Below are 20,965 nucleotides of genomic sequence, written 5' to 3'. Positions count from 1 at the left end.
GATAATAATAATACCCACTTCCCAAGGTTGTCATGAGGATGAAATGAGATAATATTTGTAAAGCTCTTTGCAAACATCAAGGTGCTATAAAAATATTAGTGGCTGTTACTATTTTCATTGTCCGCTTCTTCATATAGCATTTAAATGTTCAAGTTTTACAATCCAAATGTGGTGTTGTTGAGAATAGGTTGCTATAGAAACACTGGCAAATCTACTCCAGTTTGTATCTCCTTATTTCCTACCTTCCAATTTCATGCATAAACTGTCTTGGCATGATCTGGCTAAGTAAGTTTGAGTCTCCTGCCAAATTTTCCCTTTCACTATTCTTGCTGTTTTACGAAGTATATTGTTCATAATATTCTGTCATCCTCTTTGCAATAAGCCTGGACTCAGTGCTGTTGTGTAGGGGAGAAGAATAGGATCTGGGAATTCATCGGTACAGAGAATTATCAGGCATGAATATTTTCTACCAGTGAAGATTGGTACTATCTCTGTCAGAGAAGTAGAGTCTTAGAGAGTCTTAGTGAGACTATAGTTTTTGAGAGTTGCCTAAGGCCTCTAGCCCAGGGTCCCACAATCAGTCTATCAAACATGAGACTCAGGTCTTTTATTTCCAAGGTCAGTTCCCTGTACCTTCACATCTCTGTGTTGGAAATAGTCCAGGTCTAAGGTAGAGTGTCCTATTTCTCTTCTGCTTGTGAGTGTGTGTGTGTGTGTGTGTGTGTGTGTGTGTGTATGTGTGAAAGAGAGAGAGAGATTGAGAGAGAGAGAGAGAGGGAGATAAGAGAATTTGAGCATAGGTGTTCAACTACCATGTTAACAAGAGGCTGAGTCTATGTATGTATATCCTGAGCTTGTTTCTGATGGATCAGATCCATGAAATGTATCTGGGATGGGTACACAGTGGGATTCTCCAGTTGTACTAGCACCGGGTTGGGCAGGTGGAAGAGCTGAATTCCAGCTTCCAGACAAGGGAGGCATGAGATTATTGGCTGCCATGACAGAAAATACTTTAGCTGAACCAGCTAAAGAAGATTGCACTGCTGGTTTTATTTCTAAATATATTGGATGCACTTCAGGTTCGTGTAATTGACTGGGCTATGAGGGAATGCCAAAATTCCTCCAAGATGTGAGACCATACCCCAAACACCATCTCAATGGCTAACAACTCCTCCTAAATGATATATTTTTGACCTGCTCTGGAGAATTTTCATTAGAAATATGGGCAAGGTCCGTGTGTGGCGGGGCTGGGGGGACAAGAGGCAGGAGAAGTAGGTGCTGACTTGTGATAGGATGGCTTCTATTGCCATGTCTCAGGCACCATATTATGATGTTTAAAAAGTTCAAGAGACATAATTTCTGGGCAATTAATAATTTCATTAATAATTCTAGTGTTTTATTCATAAGAGAGGTCAGTGGTGCTCTTGAATGCCAAAGACTCCTCATGGTGGTGTGCTCACAGTTTATATGCCCTTGGAAGAGTGGGTGTTCCTGAGGGTGGCAATCAACTCTGATTGATTAACTATTGAGAGAATGAATATTATAATGAGAAGTGGGGTCACTCCAACAAGGGGCTGAGAGAGTGACATCATATCACTCTTGGACCAAGAGACTATCCAGACCACTCCCAGCCTTTGGAAATCTAGACAAAGGATCTACCTTCACCCAAACTTGCTTGAGTAGTATACAATGGGCAGGAATTCACCTAGATGGCAGTCTAGATGGGATAAATTTTTGGTAGAGGTCAGTAATGTCCTTCAAACCTGGGCTTCAAACAAGGAAATAGGACAGGGAAAAAGTCTGTATCTCCCCATAATTGGTTATTAATAACCATTTCTCTCATTGTTGATAAATGTCAAATAAATTGTCAATAAATACAATAAAAAGTTACAACCAACTTACATATGGCCAAGCATATCTGAGTAAAGGCTCAGGTGAACCACTGCCTCAGCTGCCCATGTTGCTCTAAAGAGTTCCTTAATGCCTGGGCCAACTACTTCAAAATTTGTAAAAGCAGCAGTAGGGAGGGCTAGAATTCAAGAGGCATATAACAAGCTAGAGTAGAAGGAACAGATGGATAGAATGAAGCACATTTGCAACAACCAAGGACCATTTTCTGCAGCAGGTATCTGATGGGTGCTTGAGTGAGTTTGTAAGGGGCCATAGTCAGGGAAGAAAAAGGCAAGAAGTAAATGGTGGCTGTAGCCCATGAGAAAGTATGGTGTGGTGAAAAGAGCACTGAGGTTGACAATAGAAAATTTGGGTTTGGTTCTCAACTCTGCCACTCACTACTTGCATGCTGCTCTTCTGTGGGCAAGTCACTTCTCTCTGGGCTTCAGTTTCCTCATTTGTAGAACAAGGAAGTTGAACTAGGTGCTCTCTTAGGTACTTCCAACTCAACATACTAGGATCTGATTAATCTTTTAAAAATGTGACAAACCCTTGGTTGCTGCCTTGGATCTATCCATCCATTCCTTCCATTCTAGCTTGTCATGTGCCCCCTGAATTCCAACTCTTCTTACTGAGGCTTGTATAACTTTTAAAATGCTTGGCACAGGCACTAAAGGACTGTTTGGAGCAACACAGTATTCCAGGCCGGGACTTGGGAGTAAATTAAAATGTTCCAGCAGAATGCACCAAGTTCAGAAGGTCATGGAACTCCGAGTTCACAGATGTTTGGAAGAGTTCGAAGGTATGATACAGTCCAAGGAGCATCATGTGGTACTCAGATGATCTCTGGCTTGCCTGAAATATTGCTTTCCAATCTCTTCCCGCCCCACCCCCACCTCCACCCAGTAGATTCAGATAAAGTTGTAGATAATAGAGAATATTCCCAGAATCACTAGAATAGGAAACCTCTCATCTCTATACTTGGGCCCCTACCCCAAATTTGGTAAATCTCATGCTTTTGTTGGACAGTCTTATTCAGAAGTCTTACGTAGTCGATTTTTTAGTGACCACTAAAACACAATAAAGCAACTAGCAGCTAGGTAAAGTAAAGCAAGTCGATGGCATAGTGCAGAGAGTACTGGGCCTGGAGCCAGAAGGACCTAAGTCTAAATCCTGCCTAACACACCTACTAGCTATATGATTCTGGGCAAGTCACAATACTTCTTAGCCTCTCAATTGCCTCATCTGTAAAATGGGGATATTAATTCCAACTATCTCACAGGGCTATAGGGAGCATCAAATAAGAGAACATGTAAAATGCTTTGCAAACCTTAAAGTGTCATATAAATTATTTATTGTTATTGTTGTCATAGCTATAGCAAAGCCAAGAGAACCTATCGAGGACTTCTCCAGTAGCCATTGTAAAGAGGCTGCTTTGCCTGACTCCCTTCCTTCACACCTCTCCCTACCTATCTGATTAGGGGAGAGAATAAGGACAGGGATGGAGGGTTTGAAGCTTGTCAAGATTAGCCCAGCAAGCAAGCAATCAGAGAAGATGGCTAGAGAGGAACCACTGAAAGCAGCCACTGCCTCCTGTTTGGTCTCCCTGTGGCTGGGGTTTTCACAGTAGCTGTCAGGCCATTGCAGGCTCCATTTGGTCCTGCATCCCCCAAGAAGTCTGACTCCATCCCTCTGGTATTTCACGGTATTGGTTTTCTCCCTCTGGATCTCAGCTGTGACCATCTCCAGCTCTCCAGGAGCTATCTCAGCTTGCCAGTAACTTTTCCCAGCTTGGGCTACAGGAAAAATGCCAAGGCTTCAGTGTTTCAAAGCTGTGGCCCCATCTCCCTCAAGAACTCCCCATTTCAGAAGCCTCTGTTTCTGGCCATGTGGAACAGATGGCAAGGAACCTCTGGCCAGAAGGAGGAGCCCAGCATCTTGGCCCAGGAAGATCCCCCTCTCTTGGCTACAGAGGGATTTGAAAGGAGCACTGAGCATTTATGTATCTGACAGTGCTGAAGGCTCAGAATGTCACATTTCAGCTAGAACTAGATTAGACTGCAACTGAAAATGGGGCCCTCTGGGGTCAGGTTCCTCCCTTTTGGGAGAAGAATGCCTGGCTTTGGGCCCAGATAGACACACTCTGGTAGGGAGATCTGGCAAGCTCCACAGGTACCCCATAGTGATCAAATAGGAAACAGTGTCAGCTTCTGATGCTTCTTCTCCACCTCCTTTTCTCCTATTACATGCTGATCTGATATTGGTAAATTCCCAACCTTCAATTAATTTCCTTATTCTTTACCCAAATCCACTAATTAGGAAGAAGTGTGAAGGAAGGGAGCCAGCCATTCAGGCAAAGAAGCCTCTCTGACTGCTTGCAAGCTTCCCTCTAGTTTCTGTTTATTTTTAATTATGGTACAGCTTTTTGAGTTACTTTACTACATTTTAATGAATCATGTGGTTACTAAAAAAGTCAACCTATGAATGAGGTTGGCCAGCAAGAGTCAGAAAATTCTCAAACTCAGGGTGAGAGCTCAAGAGCAGAGAAGAAATTTTCTACCCTAATAATTTGGGTGAATATTCTATTTTTATTTATATGTCTATGGAACCTGGGCATTTTCTAGACACCAGGAGCAGTGTGGGCTCAGGTGGAGAGTAGTCTGAGTAGTCTAAGAAATGCAGGATGAATGTCCTCTAGTGACTATAACTTTTGGAATCTCGTTGAGGGTAAAAGGCAGACTTTCACATGTGATAGTCCACAGTAGACCACATCTTTGCACAAACGAGTGAAAGGTGTGGAGAAGGCAAGATTGTATTGTACTTACTGTTGGTTGACTAGGTAAAAAACCAGAACAAAACAAAACAACATTTGTTTTGGTTGAGCAAAACATCATCTTGCAGACTTTTCTCCAAGAAGTCCCTTGTATGTGTGAAAATTATACAAGGTTCCTCATAAGACTTAACAATTGAGATACATGTATTTGGCAGTCTTCTGATTGCTAGTGTCAGCTGAGATATACATTGGGGAAATATGTGTTCACCAGGGATATTTGCCAGTATCATGGAGGCCTAGTGCCAAAGAAGGATTTCCTATAGTTGCTGAGATCCTCCAGGTGCTTCTATTTGTAGATGACATAGTGCTGATTACATCAATTCCTGGAACATTGCAGAGCCTCTTAAATAACATTTGTAATCTCTCAAATTTGGTCTAACTGTCCACATGTAGCCATAATGGCTTTTGTTTTCTTTGAATGGCTCAGCTTGCCTCATTGAGCCTCTGGACACTGTGGCTTGCTCTTCCGGGGCAGGAGGCCCGGGGAGCATGCCGGGAGGCAGACGGCTTCCTGTGTGGGGAGTCATGGGGCTGGCTGAGGGGAGGTGTTAGCTCCAGAACCTGGTCTACCCTAGGGGGAGGAGCCAACTCAGGAACCAATCGGCCCTGGTCATTTGGGCGGAGCTTGATGATGTCAAAAACCCTATAAGAGGGGAGAGGACAGCTTGAAGATTCTTCTCTTCCTTTTCCGGTTGGAGCCAGCGACAGTTACAACGACAGTTACAGAGGCAGTTACGACAGTTACGTCAGTTACAGCCACAGCTGAAGCAGGAGCTGCCAGTAGCAGAGCTAACCTACGGGAGAAAGCTGAACAAAGACTTCAGGCCATTACATCGTCAGTTACAGCGACCGTTACATCGTCAGTTGGAGCCAGAGGCAGTTACAGAGGCAGTTACGACAGTTACGTCAGTTACAGCCACAGCTGAAGCAGGAGCTGCCAGTAGCAGAGCTGATCTACGGGAGGAAGCTGAACAAAGACTTCAGGCCAGTGGGTAATCTTATTACCATCAAGGGGGAAACATGATTTTGCTTTACGCAATCATGTTTCTCTGTAGCCTCCTGGTTACTCTTTCAAGGCGTACTTATTGGGCCTGGAAGATTATGATCAACATATCAAAATGGGGTTGCTGGTTCATGGGTTGGTTACTGTTGAGCCTAAATAAATGTTTTGATTCTTCTGCCTTCTACTTTGAGAGTTTCTTATATCCGGCGATTCCGAACCTTTCAGACATGTTTATGATCCTCTTTGAGATTATAAACTCGGCACTCCTGATACATTTGGCGTCACGAACAGGATCGCTAGGTATAAGATCTCTATTTAGAAGCAGAACAATTCCAGAGGAAGAGATAAATATCCCAGGATGGGAGGATCCATTTTATTCCTCCCTAGCAAAAGAATTGGCTAAAAAAGCTGGACCCTGTGAAAACTGGGAACCAAGGCTACGGAGAGGAGATCCTAGGGATTTAGAAAAGTGTTTACGAGAAGTTGGGATTCAGTCAGGGGCATCACTATCTAGGCAAAGCTGGATAGTGTTATCAGCCTACCGGCTAGTATACGAAAGATTGAGATTAAGTGAAAGACATGGGGGCACTCCTACCCCACAGGAAGAAGGGAAATCTCAGATAGCAGAAGACCAAACTGACTCAAATGAGAACTTTTCTATTAATGTGGCTAAGAGCAACAGGAGACCAAAAAAGCCCAGAGTGCATTTCAACCCAGCCCAGAAAGAGCCGGCTGAGGCACAAAACACTACTGGGGTTCAGGATGTGCCTCACACAGAGAATAGGAGATGGTTAAATGATCAGACAAGGGCTCGACCCATACAAAGGAGGAAGACAGAAACCCGAGGTGAAGATTCAGTTACAAGGGAAATTCAGGAAGATTTCTCACCGCAAGAGGTCACAGATATTTTGAGTAGATTCAGCCAAAGAATAGGAGAACCATTGATATCTTGGATGGTAAGACTCAGTGATCAAGGGGCCGGTGGAATATCAGTAGATGGGACAGACTGCATGAGATTCATAGGTATCAGCCATGATCCTCTAGTTCAACAAGCTTTTAGGGAACATCATCAGCAAGGAGATGGTGATAGCAAGACTACTCTGTTGGCATTAGCCGCTGTGGGATGCAATAAGAGATATGCTACTGATTCTATGTGGCCCACTGAGCACAGACCCTGGTATTCACTTAGAGATTGTATCATGAGACTAAAGGAGGAGGTAATGAAGACTGCCATTATGACAGGAACTGCAGACAAATATTACAATGATTCAATGGAACTGCCTCATAGGAATTTAATAATTAGGACAGCTCCCCCTGCTTATAAACAACTAATTTTGAATTTATTACTTGGAGAAGTAGGGAGCCGTCTTACAACAGTGATAAATAAGATTTTACAGTTATATGACTTAGGTGACTGGGGAAGGGATAGATCTCCTCGAGAGAGAAGAGTGAATAACCAGCAAACTTGGCGCCAAAGGAGAGTAACAAGGAAAGAAATGTTTACTACTTTATTGAGAGCAGGAGTAGGTTTTGAAATGATAGATGGAATTCCAACCAATGAATTATACAGAATGTATAGAGGACTTGATAACACGAGAAATAGGGAAATAAGAACTGCTCCTGCAAGCCCACAAGCCACTCAGAGTGAAGGTGACCTTGTGTGATCAACGGATGAAAACTTGTACATCTGGGGAAAGGCTGGGAGGACAATCTTAGTCTATATCTAGGGTGGGATCCTCTTGGCTTCCTCATTATGTTCCTTTTGAAAAGAAACATTTCCCACCTGAGTTTGGCTCTGATGTTGGATCTTTGCATAACTGAAATCTCAACCAAACTTGAGATGATTTTATTTGAAGAATTATAGTCCATACTTGTCTACTCTTTTTGTCCTTTGTTTTGGCTAACCTTGTTGCTAGTTTTGTTTCCTTCAGGCTTAAGCACCCTGCACTTTCCGGTGACTGCCTAAGCATGTAGCATTCTTGGAATTCCTGCCAGCTCGTTAAAGAAATGACCTCTGGAATGGGACTTTTTGGGGGCAGGGCCATCTCTACATCCAATTTCAGCATGAAGAAGCTATGGAAAATGAGACCTTCACCCCTCACCCCAAGATTTTGAGCCCCAATCGTTCAAGGGGGGTGGAAATGATGATAGTGTTCTGTTTACTTATTTTGTGTTATCCTTGCTGTGTTGTTTTATTGTTATGATATTATTGATCCTATGTAATGGATACAAGGATTTAGGGGTGGACATTTGAATTATTAATAATTATTTTGGGGATGATTGATTGAAGAGATTATCTTGCTGGGACCTAGGGGTGGATCGCATTTGAATCGTTAAACCAATGTTTAGGAATGTCACCAAATGATATGTTTTGCTTTATAATGAATGATATGTTTTAGTTTCCTTTGTAATTGAATCACAATGTATGTTCTAGGATACATGGCTGATTAGATTATGTATCCTATAACAAGGGGTGGAATGTAGCCATAATGGCTTTTGTTTTCTTTGAATGGCTCAGCTTGCCTCATTGAGCCTCTGGACACTGTGGCTTGCTCTTCCGGGGCAGGAGGCCCGGGGAGCATGCCGGGAGGCAGACGGCTTCCTGTGTGGGGAGTCATGGGGCTGGCTGAGGGGAGGTGTTAGCTCCAGAACCTGGTCTACCCTAGGGGGAGGAGCCAACTCAGGAACCAATCGGCCCTGGTCATTTGGGCGGAGCTTGATGATGTCAAAAACCCTATAAGAGGGGAGAGGACAGCTTGAAGATTCTTCTCTTCCTTTTCCGGTTGGAGCCAGCGACAGTTACAACGACAGTTACAGAGGCAGTTACGACAGTTACGTCAGTTACAGCCACAGCTGAAGCAGGAGCTGCCAGTAGCAGAGCTAACCTACGGGAGAAAGCTGAACAAAGACTTCAGGCCATTACATCGTCAGTTACAGCGACCGTTACATCGTCAGTTGGAGCCAGAGGCAGTTACAGAGGCAGTTACGACAGTTACGTCAGTTACAGCCACAGCTGAAGCAGGAGCTGCCAGTAGCAGAGCTGATCTACGGGAGGAAGCTGAACAAAGACTTCAGGCCAGTGGGTAATCTTATTACCATCAAGGGGGAAACATGATTTTGCTTTACGCAATCATGTTTCTCTGTAGCCTCCTGGTTACTCTTTCAAGGCGTACTTATTGGGCCTGGAAGATTATGATCAACATATCAAAATGGGGTTGCTGGTTCATGGGTTGGTTACTGTTGAGCCTAAATAAATGTTTTGATTCTTCTGCCTTCTACTTTGAGAGTTTCTTATATCCGGCGATTCCGAACCTTTCAGACATGTTTATGATCCTCTTTGAGATTATAAACTCGGCACTCCTGATACACCACACAGGAAAAGCCAAGTAGAAGAATAATACCTACTGCCTAGACTATGATTTACAGTTGAATAGACAACTTAGAGAGTTCATTCATATCTTGGATGGGCAGTGCAAAGGGACAATGATCCGGGTTTAGAATTCAACAGGAGGGTGAAAGCAGGCTGTGTTGCCTTTGGGAAAATATGTATATTTTTTAATGATTTCAAACTTACCTTTAAGACAAAGGTTCATCTTTTTAAAATGTAAATATTCTTCTGGTGATGGTGTATGACCAGAGTCATGGCCATTCTATGATGAATCACGGAGTACTTACAGTCTTCAAACAATTGAAGATGAAGATCAGCCAAAGGGCAATGGAGAGGAGGCTGCGACATGTTACAGACAAGAATTATAGAGAAGGAGTGTTGCCAACAACATCATTAAAGACATGTATAGCAAGAAAAAAAGATGGGCCAGTCATCTAGCAAGACTAAGGCATAACCAATGGAAAGTCTGTGTGCTCCATTGGCATCCTTGAGAAATCAACAGAGTGTGAGGAAGGTCCCCAGGACAGAGTGGACCCCCTGTAATGAAGCTATAGGAGGACCGGGACAAAAGGTACACAGGATCAGATGGGCATGAATGCGTTGCATTCTGTATCACTGGCTGGAATGCCTACACTGATGGAATATTAGATACTGGAGAAGCAAGAAACAGGTAGTAAGGAGCAGGAGGACTGCTTAGATACCAAAGCACCTAATATGAAATACTAAGCAAAGGGGTCCAATGCTAGGAAACAGTTCTAGGGATCAGAAGAGGATCTCCACAAAGAGGTGCCCATAAGATCCATGGGGCAAACTGAGGCCAGGCTGGAATTCAGGAGTACCAAATATTTGCCTGACAAGGCCTGAGTTTGAACTCAAATGCACAAAGTGTTCTGTTCAACAAGGTGAGCATACCTGTGTCCTCTTAAACTTTAGGCATTATACTAACTCTGCCCTCCTTTTTTCTCCAAATGGATCTCAATGTGGATAGCTCCCAGCCACTGCCACCATTGCCTGCATGAGAAACAGCTATGTCTGAGAGGGAATAATAGTTAGACATACACTCAGCCTACCAGGGTTGGTTCTATCATTAGGCAAAGCTTGACTTCTTGTTCAAACTACTGTCTCACTCTAATCTAAACAACAGGCCTATTGGCTATTACCTGTGGAATACCATTGCTCAGTAGAACGTAAGCTTCTTGAGGGATGACTGTTTTATTTTCATTTTAACACCCCTAGTGGCTAGCACAATTTTCCCCCTTCCTTTCTCAACACCTAACCCTGCCAAAGGCAGCTTTGTGTGTCTGCTAAAGAGTATTTTTGTTTGCCTGGCATAGAGTAGGCACTTAATGCTTGTTGATTGATTACAAGAGCTGGAAGTGACCTTTTTTATTGTTCAGTCATTCAGTTATGTCTGACTGTTCATGACCTCATGGACTATGGCCCATGCAAGTCCCATCTATCCTTCATTATCTCCCAGAGTCTGTCCAAGCTCATGTTTGTTGCTTCGGTGACACTATCTATCCATCTTATTCTCTTCTGTCCCCTTCTCCTTTTGCCTTCAATCTTTCCCAATATCAGGGGCTTTTTCCAATGAGTTTTGTTTTCTCACCATGTGTCCAAAGTATTTAAGCTTTAGCTTCAGTATTTGGCCTTCCAACCTTAGTGGTCATTTAACTCTGCCCCCCCCATTTTATACATAAGAAAACAGACCTAAAAATAGGAAGTGATTGGCCCAATGTGACCTTGGGCAAAGTCACACACAATAAATGCCAGAGCCAGGTTTCAAATGCAAGTCTTCAGACCCCAAGTCCAGCTTACTCCCTTAAGAACAGATCCTTTTTAGAATTGAGAACTTCTCTCATATTTATAACCACATAGATGAATTTTAGATGTAATATACTAAAGAAAATTTCTACTAATGGGAAGAAAAGGTTTCTTTCATCACATACCAGACTGACTACAATGGAAGGTGTATATTGGAGAAGGATGGGAGAGAAGGATAGATAATAAGGTGGATGGACAGGTTATGATGGATCTTCCTTGAAATGTAGAAAAAGGCACCTGAATTTGCTGGAGTAGCCAACAGGGAGCTACTGATGGCTTTCCAAAAGAGGGCAATAGAGATAATATTTCAGCAAGATTAATCTGGCAGCAGGATAGATTAGATAGGGGATGCCATCAAGCAAGGAAGGGCACCGAAGACTCCAAGAATGGCTTCTTTTTCCCAGATATAGCCCAGTAGGCAACATTTTTTACTTCCCAAAGGTACGACTTTCCCTCCACATTCCAGTGTCCAGTGGGTGGTAAACAAAAACATCTGAGTAAGATTTTCCAGTGTTCTTGGCTATGTTGATGTCATATATAACAGTAAATATGTTTTACTCAGCAGTTCAATTAACTCTCTGTTTCAGATTGTGTACCACGGGGATCCTTACGCTCCACACAATTCTACCAGTTTTCTCATCTATGAAAGAGGAGTGGAAGTTGGATGCTGGGGCTTGTGCATCAATTCAGTGTTTTCCTCATTGTATTCTTGTAAGATAACCCTTCTTTTCCTCCATCTTTACTCATTCCTTAACACTGCCAAAGGCAGGTACAGCTTGGTGTATGTGTTAAGGAGTATTTTTGTCTGCTGCTTTTAAAACTCTGGAGACTAACATGAGATATTTAAGTCATCTAGGTAAGGAAAAAACTTTAGAGTTGTCTAACTAAAAGATCTTTTCCCCTCATATCTTTAAAAAATTTTAATTTGTATTGAGCTCTTTTATTTTAATATTACTTTCATTTCCTGCTATATCCTTCTATGCTCCTCTATCTAGAAAGTCATCCATTTCAGGGCTAGGAACTGGACCTGAGATTTCATCATTACAGGGATATAGCCTCCTAGATAGGGCAACTTTTTTTCCAATGCAGATAAGCTTCTCCTCTGCAAATTTTAGTCTTCGTGAGTTGTCTGGTTCACTGAGAAGTCAAATGATTTGTCCAAGATCACACAGGCAGCATGTGTCAGTAGTGGGACTTTGAGGATGGCATACCTTATATAGCAGAATTTTAAAGTTCAGCAAAATAAGTCAATACATAAACTGAGTCTGACAGTAAATGCAATGTCTCATACCCATAATTTCCCCCCCCCCCACCCCTTTGCAAAGAAAAGATGGATCACTCATATCTTTGTGTTAATTACTGGGTCTCAAAAATAATGCCATGTTCCTCTGGTCAGTGAAGAATTTGTCCTTTTGATCAGAGTTATCACGGTCAGTGTTAATCCCCTAAAAGAGATTCCAGTTGTTTATAAGATGGGAACATATGATCTGGACAGCATCTCTGTTAGGTCTATTCATGTTAAACTATAAATTAATAACTATGTGAACTTGGATGGAGATCTTTGGTAGATTTTGCTTCCTGGTCCTAGATTATCCAATATTTTTAAATAAATTAAATGAAGCCATGTTATACATGCTGCAGAACTTGTAGATGACATAGACCTGATACCATAGACCCAAGAAAGAACATGGTGGCTAGTAAAGAACACAGGACTGAGTGTCAGAAGCAAGAGCCCAATTCTGGGCTTGGCCATTAAGCATTAGCTTTATGACCATGGAAAGTCACTTGAGAATCAGGATTTCACATTGAAATAAAGCTGCATTGGCCACTGAGTCCAAACCATACCTGAACAAGAATAGTCTCTATAATATATAATAGAAGTGGTCATTTAGACATTCCTTGCAGGACTAAGGTCCACTTTTGGACCTTTCTCGTTATTTGAAAGTTTTTTCCTTACATCAAGCATTATTTTCCTCATCTTAATGTTCACCTGCTACTCCTAATCCTTCTCTCTGAGGGCAAATAGAAGTCCAATCTCCTTTATAAGGCAGCCCTTTAAATACTGAAGGTAGCTATCATTCCCCCTTCTCCCCCCCGTCCCCACCACTTCAACCCAAATCTTTTCTTGTCTAGGCACAACATCCCAGGATTATCCTTTTATTATTATGTTATTTATTTATTATTATATTATTATCCTTAAGGTCCTTTCCCATCCTATCAGTCCTCCTCAGAATGTTTCATTTGTATTTGTATTTCACTTTTATTGATTTGCAAGGTTTAGGCTGAAGTTCCTTTTTGCTTTTGCTCAACATACTTTTTTTTTACCATAAAGAATGTGAATTCACAAGATTTCTGGGGTGGGAGGGGCTGGGGATACACCTTTAAAATTCTTGGGAAAATGGACTATAAGCACCCTCAGTACCCTCATGCATTTGATGTCCTTTTCCTGTTCAGGTGTGGGTTGGACTAGATGACCTAAAGTCTCACCGACTATGAAGTTCCATGGTGCTGATTCAATGAGATGTTTGAAGAGCTTTCAAATACACGGAATAGGAATTAGACTTATTCTGCCTGGCTCCAGAGGTCAGAACTAGGGAAAATAAGTAATAGTTTCAGAAAATTTATTATAAGAAGTTTAAGTTTATTATAAGAAAAATCTTCCTAATGATTAAATTAGCCCCAAATGGAATGGGCTGCCTGCCTCATGTGGCAGTAGATCACAAATTCTCTCTCACAGCAGGTCATAGGTTCAGAGATTTGGAGCTGGAGGTCATGGAATCTGAGGAATCTGAGGCCCAGATAGATTAAATGATTTTCCCAGGCTACCATAGCCTAATAAGTGTCTGAGCTAAGATTCCAATGTACGTCTTCCAGACTTCAGACTTCAGATATCCACTGTGCCCCACCCTGCCTCTCTTAAAGAGGAGGTAGGATGACCGCTTGTCTGGAATGTTGTAGAAAAGTCTCCTATTCTGTCGGGAGTTGGGCTAGATGACCTCTCCAACCATCTTCCAGTTCTGTGATTAGGACATCTTGGCTGTCATCCAAAGGCTGTGACTATTTTAGGATCCCCATTTATATATAAGGTTGTCCCATTCATTTCAAATTCTTCATTTATGAGAAATAAAGCTTTGCTGGCCTAGTTCAAGTTGCTATATATAATAATATTAGTTCATATTTTGATAGTCCTTTAAGGACTACAAAGTGCTTTCTTTACTATCACCCTGTGAAGTAGATAGTGAATCCTTATTTCTCCTTTATATGGGATAAAATCAGCTCTGAGGGATTATTTGATTTGTCCAAGGCCACGCAGCAAGGAACGGCCAAAGCTGGGATTCAAATGTGAATTGTCTGATTCCAAGTCCAGTGCTCTTTCCCTTCCATTGAATTTGAGGATACCATGGGTACATCGATTTAAGAATATACTCTAACTCAAGCCAATCTCACTGCAGTGCTCAGCATGGCTGCCATTTTGACCATCTCTTCATGGCTCTTCTAAATGATGGTCTGCTGCCTGGGCCTTCCTATCCCATTCTCATGAGTCAGAGTGTTTTTATCTTTTTTTTAATAACATTTTATTTTTTCCAATTATATGTAAAGACAATTTTTAGCGTTCATTTTTACAAGATCTTGAGTTCCAATTTTTTTTCCCTCTCTCCCCTTCCCTTTTCCTAGAGAGTTTTTCTTTTTTGAGGTTGTCTATATTGACTTTTTACTCGTCAACCCAGAAAATATAGCTCCATCCCAGGGAAGGAGCCACTGAGGCACAAAAAATGTATGATTAAAAGAGGGTCCTGTGGCACATCAATGACTAAGCCAGGACCAGCATTAAAAATGAATAATTCCTCTGACAAATGCTCAGAAGGCTTGTCCAGGCTGTGGTTGCTGCTGTTGTTTTTAACAGACTGTCTTTACATCTCCAAAATTCACTTTGCCCTCATTGATGTTCTCTTTTCCTGGCTTCCTTGCCAGATGAATGCATTTCCTTGGTTAAAAAGGAATCCCAGATCCCAGATATTTGTCATCAGGGTACCTTAAATAATAGTGTGCCCACATCTAACCTGATAGGAATCATCGCCACCATCCACAATGACAGCAGCTTGATCAGCTTCATTTTTTTCTTCTGACTCTGAGGTAACAGCTCATGAAATTAATGAAAGAAACACATCGCCAGTTTGTCATTTCTCGAGCACTGGCTTCCATCAGAATGATCTGGAGTGCTGTGACTCCAATTGAGTGAGAAACTAAGCATCTGGCCTCCTAGGGAAGGGGGAGCAGAGTGGTTAGCTGGATGGATATAGAGAATTCCATTCTAGAGTGGAATGGGAACTGTTCAGGTTTCTTTATTATTGTGTGTGTGTGTGTGTGTGTGTGTGCGCGCGCGCGCATGTGTGTGTGTGCCCGCATACGTGTGTGTGTTTGAGAGAGAGACAGACAGAGTGTTGGGGTGTGTGTGGAACTTTGTAGTGAAAATAGAAATGAGTGAGGAAGGCTAATGTGAAGACCTGGTGCTGGCAAAAATAGGTCTCTTCAGGTGGGAAAGACAAAGAATGTCAAAATCCGGAATATAAGACCTAGGGGACAACCTCTTGGAGCTCAAAAGAAATGATTTTATGACCAATAAAAAAGCAGTATTTTTTTTTTAGAGGCAGCAGAGTACAACAGGTAGAGGCCTGGACCTAGAGTCCAAAACCATGGTTCAGCTTACCTCTGGGGCCCAGGTTTGTGACTTAGTCAATTGACTTTCCCCTTTGAGTTTCTACTTCCATCAATAGAGATGATAAAAATACCTGCTCTATGTTTCTTACAGGACTTTTGTGAGGCTGCTGCTTCATAAACCTTAAAACATCAAAATGTGAGCCTTTATGGAGACACAGCCTGGATAGAAAGCTGTCTCTGAATTTTTTCAGTTTCTTTCTCTAAATAACAATAATTAGCATTTAATACAGTGATTTAAGATTCATAAGTACAAATATTATCTCATTTGATACACACAACAACTCTGGGAGGTAGATGCTGTTCTTATGCCCACTTTATAAATGAGGAAGCTAAGACTGATAGAAGTTAAATGACCTGCTCAAGGTCACACAGTATTTAGCTGAGGAAGGACTCGAACTCAGGTTTTCCTAATTCCAAAGTCCAGATCTCCATCTTCTATGCCATGGGAGCTGTCTCTAGAAAACAAGATAATACAGGCCCTGCCTCCTCTGTTCCAACAGCCCTTTCCTCTGGTGGGGGAAAAAAAGTTTTGTGAATCAAATGACCTGGACTGGCTATTCGAATTCACATTCAAATACAAATTCAACCGACAATTATTAAGTACTTACCATTACAGAGTACCATGCCAGATCTAACAGAAATATAATCTTTAAATAGGACATGATTCCCACTCTCATGGGGCTTATAGTCTAGTCTGAGGATATGATAGTCAATAAAATATGAAGCAGAATTTTTGCTGTTGTTCACTTGTTTCAGTCATGTCTGACTTTGTGACCCCATGTGGGGTTTCTTGGCAAAGATACTGGAGTGGTTTGCCATTCCCTTCTCTCCCTAATTTTATAGATGAGGAAACTGAGGCAAACAAAGTCAAGTGACTTGCCCAGGGTCACACAGCTAATAAGTGTCTTACTCCAGACCTGGCACTCTATCCACTGTACCATGTAGCTGCTATATGATGCAAAATAATAATGTATAATTTCATAAAGGAATTTGTTACGAGTCTTTTTCTTTCTGTGTTTTTTAATTGAGAGGCTAAAAGGGGAGAGGGGCTAGCCAATAGTGATTAAGAAAAAGGTCATTCAAACATTTTTTAAATGCACAGAAAAGAAGAGGAGTTTCAGGAGGAAGCATAGATAATCAGGATAGTTTTGAAAGTAACAAAATAATAAGATCTATAAAATAAAAGTTGAAGACAACATAAAAAGTAAAGATGAAAATAAAAAAAGAAAGTAACATGAGGAATTGTGTACTTCTTTTTAAAAAGCAATTAAAAATTCAGAATTAGAAAATAAAAACTTTTAAAAACCCATTAAGCACATAAGAGAGGTCCCAGCAAAGTCCTACGTGCGGTCCAAGGGGAACCTCTCTCTACCCATTGTTCATCTCATTCAAATAGCTGTCAAATCTTCCCTTCAATTTGTCTGAGAGCAGTTCCATGAGAGTTTGATGACTAGTCCCAGGCTACAAAACTGACGTAGTCTTCCACACCTTGTCTGAGAGGTGGAGCTGTTGCTGAAAACGCGGGTTCAAGCTTTTGCTCCAATTCCCCTGGTCCCACCTCCTTCCAGCTCTCAGAGTCCCTGTCTTCCCTTTTGCTTTTCAGTAGCTTGAAAACTTGTGTCTGGCCCTTCCTTTGAAAGACAGACCCAGCCTTGACAACCCTTCTCTATAGAAGAAAGGGCTGAAAACTGATGGTCAAAGCTGCCTGCTTTCAAGCCAAGATAAGGCTAAGCTTTGATTCCTGACCAATTATCAAAGAGAGCCTCCTCCTAAATTGACTCTGCACAGCAAAGATGACCTAAAATCATTCCCTATTTGAAGGCCGGGCCATCTGTAATTTTTTGCTTCTTTTCTTCTTTCCACAGACGTTCAGAAAGCCTTGTTGTCCTATGTGGGCTTGAAAGGCCTTTACTTTATGGGATATCTGTTCTTTGGGCTGGGGACTGGATTTATTGGACTGTTTCCCAATGTCTATTCCACGCTGGTCCTGTGTGCCCTCTTTGGAGTGATGTCGAGCACTCTGTACACTGTGCCCTTCAACCTTATTGCTGAATACCAACAAGAGGAGGAGGTGAGTCTCTGCGTCTTAGCTCCTGGGTGGCAGTTGTGAGAGACCCTGGGAAAGGAAACTGTTTTAAAAGCCCTGGATGGTGGGGCTGCTCTAAAAGGTAGAGGAGTAGCAGAAATCCCATTGGGCTAGTTTCAAACCATAGTGGCTCAGGTTCCCCACCCAGACATCCAGCAATACTAAGAATTATTGTAATACCTTAAAACACCTTGTTTACATAAGCGGCAGTCCACATTTGTATAGCACTGTCTAGTTTACAAAATGCATTGCATATTAGTGCAATCTTGTTTGCACTTCACAACAACCCTGTAAGAGAATACCTGTATTCTCCCCACCTGAAAAATGAAGAAACAGATGCTCAGAGATCACGTAATCACAGACTCACAAGAGATGTCAGAGATCATCTACTCCAACCTATACCTGATAAAAGAATTCCCACTACACATTCCAAAAAGTAGTCAGCCAGGCTTTTTCTAAAGACCTCTAATAAAAAGGAATTCTCCATGACTTCGGAAGCCAGCTCATTACATTTTTGGATAGCACTAATTGTTAAGAAGTCTTCGTTACATTAAGTCTCAATGTAAATGCATTAAATTCATTAAATACAATGTAAATGCGTTAAATGCCTTACATTGACCTCTTTGAAACTTCCAGGTATTGCTCTTAATTCGGGGGTCAGACATAACTCCTCTTGCGCATGAAAGATTTTCTGATACTTGCAGACAGCATGTCCCTCAGATGCTCAGTCTTCCCTTGTTCAGGTACTAGCCCAGTTCCTTCGATGGTTCAACAAATGTCATGAAATCAACGTCTGAGGACCTAGATGTCCTCTCCAGACTCTCTTTAGCTTACCAGCATCCTACCTAAAATGTGGTGCCCAGAACTTATTGACTCAATATTCCAGCTGTGGTTTTATATTGGTAATAGATTAGGATAATAGGTAGTAGATTGGGATTACCTCTAATGCATGAAAGCTATGCCCCTTTTAATGCAAACCCAAATCACATTAGCTGCCCACTCAGCAAGCCTACAGTCCCTGATACTAGGAAGAATGAGGCAGGTGGATCACTTGAACTCAGGAGCACTGAGCTGCAGAAGGACTGAAGCTAATCAGGAACACTCAGTTTGGCACCAATGTGGTGAGCTTCTGTTGGGGTGGGGCGGGACTAGGCTGTCCAAGGAAGGACAAACCAGTCCAGGTCAGAAACAGACTAGGTCAAACTTCTGTGTCAATGGGCAGCAAGTTCAGGACTGTGAGGGGTGGGTACACTTCTAGCCTGGGTAAGATGGGGATACTCAGTCTTTGCACAGAGGATAGAAAGCTAGACCCAGAAATCAGAAAGACCTGAGTTCAAATCTACCTCAGATACTGTGTCACCAATGGGATATGAGCAACTCCTATGAATATATATATATATTTTAAAGTATAATAAGCACTCTTCACTCAAAATTAAACCAGTATAACGTTTATTCTGTATGCTAAGACCAGACAAAACATCGCTATAGAAATACAGGAAAACAAAGCTCAACAGAGCAACAGAAATATTTATACGCATCACTAGACAGGAAAGCACTGCCATCTCAATTCTCTTTCACAGCCAGAAGGCTCCTTGATAAGAGCTACTAGCTTAAGCTAAGTGTTCTTCCCATGGGGGGGGGGGGGTCCTGTTCCAGTGAGTTCCCCTCCAGTGAGCTCCTACCTAGTTCTTGCCCCCAGTATCAATCTTCCAGGATGTATATATAGTTTTCAAACAAAGACACCAAAGACTCAGCACCTGATTGGCTCAGTGCAGAAAGGCATGAAAGCCCGTGTGTGTAGCACCGAAATGCGTGAGAGCTTACACGTCTAGCTGGCTCTATGTGACTGGACATGGGATGTGTCACAGCTGTGAACTGGGCCAGAGTTCAAAGGAGCACACCATTTGTGATTGGTGAGGTAAAATACCTGTGCACCCCCAAACTGGGGAACATGGCCCCTGTTCCAAGGAGGAAAAGGGAACACATATAGTGAAATAGGCCTATTGATGGATGGGCAAGATCTTCATATTCCATTAACCCTACAGATACTCAAGAGTCATGTGATCCTAGACAAGTCACTTAACCCATTTCTGCCTCAGCTTCTTCAATTATAAAGTAGGAGTGATAATGGTACCCGTCTTGCAGAATTATTATGAGGATTGAAATTTAATATTTGTAAAGTGCTTAGCACAGTGCCTGGTACATGGTAAGCTCATAATAAATGCTTATTCCCTCCCTCTTTCCTGAGTAAAAACCAAAACCATTAGCTTTGTGGCTGCCATGCCACATTATTAATACATTTTGAGCTTGCAGTGCATTCAAACATTTCTGTTTTTCAGAAGAACCATTTTTTTTTCATCAGAAGATCCTCTGCCATCTTGTACTTACTAAATCTGATGCTAAATGTCTTATTCTGGGTCACGCAACTAGTGAGGGAGAGAACCAAATCTTGAACCCAATCTCCTGATACCTTGTCTAGTCCTCTTTCTATAATTTTGAGACCTGAGTACTTGTAGGCCTATAAAGGCAGACCAACCACCACCACCAATAAAGGTGCGTGGCATTATTTCTGAGATATTTGGATATAGAGAATGCACCCCTTGGAAAAAAGAAATTTTACTTAGGACCATCTCCAAAGTTAAAAAATTAAGCAATTGGACACAATTAAGCATAAAACAAATCTGAGTGGCCTAGGTCCAAGTGCACAGGGTGTATGAGCAGCTATGTTCCCTGGATGAGCCTTCTTGCTTGCCTGCCTGCCTGGCTGAGCCTGGCCACTAATAGCTAGAAAACCTTATCCTAATGCTTAATTAGAAAACACTCAGTTGAACAGAACACAGTATCTGCTCTCTCACCACTGCTTCTTCATATAAAATGTTATGGCTCATTTGAACACAGGAAGCCCAGTAGGCCCTGATCCATTTCCCCAGGACTGTTTGTTTGTTTTTTTTCCTGGATTTCTGCTCTCATAGGCAGGACGGGTGTATACAGCAGGGTACATTTGCCCCCACCATCCAGAATTGTGACCATCCACTCCCCCTCCTTTCCCTGTGGGCGAAAAATTAGAACCTGTGAGATAAGTGAAAATACTTGATTTCCCAGAAAGTCATTTGCTCATTAAGGGTTTGTGCTATTGAAAATATGTTATCTCTATGAATCAAACTGAAGAACACTGGGTACCTTAAGTTCAAATGAAACCCCGAACATGCCCATTAAGGTGCC

The 20,965-nt window shown here is 42.0% G+C and overlaps 1 protein-coding gene across 2 annotated transcripts in view; it reads left to right on the top strand.

The window, feature by feature from the left end:
• Window positions 1-20,965, top strand: part of SLC45A2 (solute carrier family 45 member 2) — a 66,780-nt gene that overhangs the window by 38,053 nt on the left and 7,762 nt on the right. For both annotated transcript variants that reach the window (XM_036758068.1, XM_036758076.1), the window contains exons 5-6: window positions 11,526-11,649; window positions 17,523-17,728. In XM_036758068.1, the coding sequence (XP_036613963.1) occupies window positions 11,526-11,649; window positions 17,523-17,728 (330 nt within the window). The remainder of the gene's footprint in view (window positions 1-11,525; window positions 11,650-17,522; window positions 17,729-20,965) is intronic.

The sequence above is a fragment of the Trichosurus vulpecula genome, chromosome 1, assembly GCF_011100635.1.
Source record: "Trichosurus vulpecula isolate mTriVul1 chromosome 1, mTriVul1.pri, whole genome shotgun sequence".
Taxonomy (NCBI): domain Eukaryota; kingdom Metazoa; phylum Chordata; class Mammalia; order Diprotodontia; family Phalangeridae; genus Trichosurus; species Trichosurus vulpecula.
This window is presented reverse-complemented; position numbering and strand designations above follow the sequence as displayed.